The following is a 6,000-nucleotide window of genomic DNA, read 5'->3' as shown; positions in this document are numbered from 1 at the left end:
TTTTCAGATTATTACAAGCCGAGTGCAAGGCAAGGACTCGTGGGCAGGATGGCACCGGCAGCTGTACGCTGCTCCTATGTTACTCCTTTCCCCTCTAAAGTCCAGAGGCAGAATTCATTAGACATGAGCAAATTTTGCGTGTAAGAGGAAAAAGCCAAATCTAGGAGGAAAATCTGAATGAGAAATGACAAGTCTGGTGCAATGAGTCTGAAAAGCCACTCGGTGCAGAAGGAATAGCCTGAAAGCAAGCCTGGTGCGAGGAGTGGGAGCGAGACGGGAACGGGGCGGCGAAACCAGCACTCAGAGAGCTGAGCAGAGGGAGGGGATGATTACTGCCTTGCTCACTGCTTCTTCTCTGCAGCGAGAAAGCCCCGGTCACAAGCGCATACTGTAGCATTAGAGGATGCAATATGCTTTGCCACAGGACATTCATTTAAAAATATGTCTGAGCATCCCACTTCCAAACGGAGTTTTCAGCTCAGCCTTTTCCACCAACTGCTGACAACATATTTTCCTGTAAATCACTTGGTTTTCAGGGTGGATGGTGGTGTCTAACAACTGTAGTAACAAGAGATGACGGGGACGGGTCTGCGCCTTTGGGGGAGCTGGGTGTGCTGTGCAGATGCACTGCACACGCGCAATTTTAGGTGATTCGCTGGGACTTACTAAAGCGCTGTACCTTTTCCTCTCTGATACGTAAGCGTGGCCAGTTTAAGAGACGCATTACAGGAGGGGTGGACACCTACGAGGGTTTGCATCTCCTCTGTTTGCTCTCACACCTTTGCACAACGGCATTTCCTCCGACTGCGCTGCCTGCCTGCAGGCAAGGGGCTTTGCTGCCTGCACTGCCAGCGTGAATTCTCACCAAGAAAGTTTCTCCTGCCCGTTGCGGGCTGGCAGCACGGCCGTCTGCCTGTTGCAGGCAGGGCGAGGAGGCAGGGAGTACTCCATACATCACGTTTAAACTACCCTGGGTGATGAGCCCACTCATCACAGCCGCATGGGTAATTCATGAGCAGAGAGGAGGGCTGAGTTAATTGGGGGCGTTTTTCACCCGGAATAGTCCCCACTGGTGGCGATGGGTGGGCGGGGAGGTGCCCGAGTCCCCGCTGACGCCGCTCTCCCCTCTCTCCGCACAGGGGGGTTTGCAGAGCTGCTGCTGGTGCTGCTGGGGCTGAAGGTGCCCGGCGCCCTGGGCTGCCCCACCGACTGCGTGTGCTACCCGTCCCCGATGACCGTCAGCTGCCAGGCTCACAACTTCGTCACCATCCCCGAGGGCATCCCCGAGGACAGCGAGAGGATCTTCCTCCAGAACAATCAGATCACCTTGCTGCTGCGGGGCCACTTCAGCCCCTCCATGGTCACCCTCTGGATCTACTCCAACAACATCACCTTCATCGACCCCAACACCTTTGATGGGTTCGTCAACCTGGAAGAGCTGGACCTGGGGGACAACCGCTACTTAAGGGCTTTAGCTGCAGACACTTTCCAAGGGCTGGTGAAACTCCACGCCTTGTATCTGTACAAGTGCGGGCTGAGCTCCCTCCCCAGTGGGATATTCGGTGGCCTCCACAACCTGCAATACCTTTACCTGCAGGACAACCACATCGAGTTCCTTCAGGATGATATTTTTGTTGACTTGGTTAACCTCAGCCATCTTTTTCTCCATGGAAACAAGCTCTGGAGCCTCCATCAGAACACATTCAGGGGACTAATAAACCTGGATCGGCTGCTCATCCATCAAAATCAGCTGCAGTGGATTCACAGGCGGGCTTTTCACGACCTCCGAAGACTGACCACCCTTTTTCTGTTCAATAACAGCCTCTCGGAGCTGCAGGGGGACTGCCTGGCCCACCTGGGAGCCCTGGAGTTTCTCAGGCTGAACGGGAACCCGTGGAGCTGCGACTGCAAAGCCCGTTCGCTCTGGGAATGGCTGCACAGGTTCAGAGGCTCCAGCTCCAGCATCATCTGCGAGTCCCCCGAGCAGATGCACGGCAAGGACCTCAAGGTGCTAAGAGCAGAAGACTTTAGGAACTGTTCAGGGTCCGAGTCGCTCCACCAGATTAAAACACATACTTTTTCCACAGCGGACAGAGGAGCCTCCAAAACCCACCACCCTCACCACTCCTCCAAGGAGAAGGGGAAGGAGAGAGGGGCAGAGAACAGTTTGCACAGCAGCCAGCCCGCCGCCCCCCCCGGCTCCCGGCCGGGCTACCGCAAACCCGGCAAGAACTGCACCAGCCACAAAAGCCGTAACCGAACCTCTAAACCGGTATCCTTGGGCCGCGGAAAAACGGGCAGGAGGTTCCAGACTATGTGCCTGATTATCAGCACAAATTCAGTTTTGGGGTGATGCCAACGCTCCCCCCCAAACGCAAGGGTAAGTGTACCCGGCGGATGCCCATCCGCCCCCCCAGCGGGGTGCAGCAGGCGGCCGGCTGCTCGGGGCTCAGGGCATCGCTCCTGGTTTTTATGATGGTGTTAGCGGCCGTCATACGCTGAGCCCCCGGCTGCGGACGGAGCGAATCTGTACTGCCACCAATCTACAAAGGACCAGAGTTTCTTTTCTTCTTCTTTTTTTGTACGTGGAGAGCGTTGGCCTGGCGAAGGGAAGAACTTTGTCGCGGCTTCTGACAGTCTCTCCGTGCCCGGCCAGGCTGCCAACGTGGACTGTGCCGAACGCAGCAGGAGCGGATTAAATGGCATTATCACACCTTGTCACAAACAGCCTAACTGAGCACCTACAACAAAAAAAAGCCAACCTTACAAAAAGCAGATAACGGGGACGGTAGCCAATTCGTCGGTGACAACAACTGGACAAATGGACTGTATCCATGCTCTTGTGACATCCCGTTCATTTGAGAGCGCTCTGAACGACCCCTCCAATTACCGAAAGGAACATAATTGCTGTAAAAACGATCACCAATTAAGCCTACACTGTTTCTCTGAAAGTGAGTGCAAGGACACTGATACCGATGTAATAAGGACATTGGTTCTCCCACGTTTTAGCCCTCTTGGCTCCAAACCCAGAGGCCAAAGTTGGCTGGGAATCTCTTAGAAGACAATCTCAAACCCCTGAATATCTCAGGCATTACAGCAGAACAGGGCTTGCCTGCTGGGCTTGGAGTAGCCAACAACCAAAGGAAAGACTGATTAGAGATGGAATTAAACAAAAAAAACCCAACAAACCCAACACTTAAAGAAATGAGGTACCCACAGGAGGTGCGTTTTTTTGTAACCATGTTCACACATCTGAAAAAAAAACCCAACCCCAACAAATGCACAGGCTCCCCCCTTCCCCTCAGTTATCCATATGTATGTCTTATAATGTTTATAAACTATATGGAAACTATATCTTCAGAACTAAGGATTGTATTGTTGAATTTATAGCAGACCAGTATATGATTTTTTTCTCGAGAAAACAAACCGGCAGCAGTGCCTACAGATGCTGAAAGCCATCGGGCGGGCTCAGTATGCGCAGGGGAACCACAGCAGACCAATGTTCTCAGCAATTCAGAGCACTAAACTTCGGGAGGGGTGGGGGGGGGTGGTTGTATGCGATGCAGCAAAGTCCAGATCCAGAGAGCCAAAACTCACCCTTACATCCTAATTTGTAACCAGGGGGAGAGAGAGATTAATTAGTCCAAATAAATAGAGCCATAGAGCTCTGTCTCCGGAGAGCGCTGCGAGGCCCCGGGGAGGAAAGGGGCTTTTTTGGGGCTGGAGGCAGAGAGGGGCTTCCCAGCCGTGTCAGTGACGTGAGGACCTTTATAGCTGGACTAAGGTTTTCACTGGAGCAGCAAGGAGCAGTTCCCAGGCTGCAGATAGTCCTGACAGCGTCAGGAGAGGTTTTGTTTCTTAAAAGGGACAGGTTGTATCACGGGAAGAGTCAGAGAAGGGGGAAACTACAGCTTGTAGAGGACCGGTGAGAAGCGCAGTGCCCAGGGTTTCTGATCCGCCGTAGGAAAGAAAAATAACTGGTCCAAGACAGCCATACGAAGGGGGTTGTGGCTAGGTGGAGGAGAGGGAGCAGATCTGCTTGTTCCCCTCGTCCCGAATTAAACCCCACGGCGGAGGGATGCGTTTGCTGGTCGGGGGCACGGCAGAGCCGGCGGCATCACCGACGGCAGACCACGGGCTCGGGGAGGTGATGCCCAAATTCTGCAGTCGGTGTGAATTCCCTGTCAGCGTGGATATGTGAGACCAAACAGACACTGAAGTTAATGAAACAAGGGAAATAAAAGTGATCTTGGACAAGAAAAGGCTGCTGTTCATTTCGTAACGATATCCCAGCGGCGGCATGTTTCTAGCCCGTAGCTCACGTGTGGGGCTGGAAAGCCCAAAGGAAACGGCTTGTGTTTTCCATCAGACTCACCACTAGCTTCAGGAAGAATGGGCCAGCTCGGGAAATCCGCTCTCCCAACCGCTTTGGGGATGGGGAGAGGGTATTTACGCAGCAGCAGATCCCCTGGAGGTATCTGGAAATGAAAAGGAAAACTCCCAAGCAAAAAAAAGAAGAAAATTCCCTGATGCGCTTATTTTTAAGAGTGGTTGGGTGCTGGGAGCGGGCAGCTGGGGGGGTACGGCGTCTTCTGTCCATCTTGCAAGCGAGGAGGGGCAAGGGCTTGGGCACTTCACTTTTAAATACCGTTCTTGGGGAATAGCAGGAGTAACTCTGGGAGGAGAAAGGAAGAGGTTACTTCATCAAGCCCTCTCCCTTCCAGCTCCTACCCAAACTTTTCTGTCTACAGGGCTCTAAAGCTCCACTAAAGGGATGTCCAATGCAGCCAGAACAAATAATCCGTGATCTGAAATAGCTCCCTCATGTCCTACTCTCTATAACCAATAGCAACTGAATGAGTCTGGCACTGTCCCTTAGAAGTGGAGAATGTTGTTATGTTGGTTATTTCGTTTCATACTCTGGAAATCAAAGCTCTCAGTGGGAGAATGAAGAAAAGAAGCACTTTATTAATTTTTTTTAAGTCTGTGTGTAACTCCTGTAATATAGGAGTGAAATGTCAGCACAGGAGATGCTAATGTTTTATAAATGATTTGGGTGCAGCAGGCACGATAGATAGTCTTTGAGATGAATTATATTAGAACAGACTATGCCTGGCTCAAACTCATAATTGTATTTTTAGTATCTTTTCCTTTAACATGTAGGAAAAATAAAGGCAACTCCATGGCGTATTACAAGCCTTGTCAGTCAAGCGCTCTAACTCCTAGCAATAAAGGCTACTGTTTAAAAACCAGAAGGGAGACATGATACACTGCTAAATAGGAGGTGTCGCTTGACATGGACTATAGGTTTCTGATCTTTCTCCTGCCTTCCCCTTAGCTGCCGTCCCTCCCCGCGCCCATCCTTCCTCCACGACCACAGTTCTTTGAGGAGAAACTAAATCTTTATGGCATGCTCTGACACTTAGCCTCAATAACTAACTTCCCATCTGCATGGTTCAGCTCTACCATGGCCCCTGGTTCACTCTCGTGTGGTTTTTCCCCAGTCCCTTCACACAGCATGTCTTCATGCATTTTGAATGTTGCTCTGAGGGCTGGCATAAATCCCCTCTTCTCTGAAGCAGCACTCCCACAACCTCAAAGCACTCATCTCTCCAGTCGAGCGGACACAGGTATAACCACGACTTGCCAGAGACAGTCTGGCTCAGGCTGGAGATAAGTTGGAGAAATTTGGGATTTAATTAGAATCACTCCCAGACACCACAGGTTTGACAGGGAGGTCCCGGGGTAAAGGGCTGAACCCCCAAGGCGGTGGTAAGCACCATGGCCACTTTGAGGCGATGCTGGGCAGTGGTCCACATGCTCTCATTTGGACAGGCTGGATCAATGTGCCAAGGCCAACGGGATGAGATTCAACAAGGCGAAGCGCCGGGTCCTGCACATGGGTCGCAACAACCCCATACAACGCTACAGGCTTGGGGAAGGGTGGCTGGAAAACTCTCGTCGGAAAAGGACTTGGGGGTGTTGGTCAACAGCCGGCTG

The 6,000-nt window shown here is 51.9% G+C and overlaps 1 protein-coding gene across 1 annotated transcript; it reads left to right on the top strand.

Moving 5' to 3' along the window:
• Positions 1–1,078: 1,078 nt before the first annotated feature.
• Positions 1,079–2,502, top strand: RTN4RL1 (reticulon 4 receptor like 1). Its single transcript, XM_050909194.1, is given in 2 exon segments — positions 1,079–2,270; positions 2,273–2,502. Coding segments are annotated over 2 exon segments (1,422 nt in total).
• Positions 2,503–6,000: the final 3,498 nt, after the last annotated feature.

This window comes from Gymnogyps californianus, chromosome 20, assembly GCF_018139145.2.
Source record: "Gymnogyps californianus isolate 813 chromosome 20, ASM1813914v2, whole genome shotgun sequence".
Lineage (NCBI taxonomy): Eukaryota > Metazoa > Chordata > Aves > Accipitriformes > Cathartidae > Gymnogyps > Gymnogyps californianus.
This window is presented reverse-complemented; position numbering and strand designations above follow the sequence as displayed.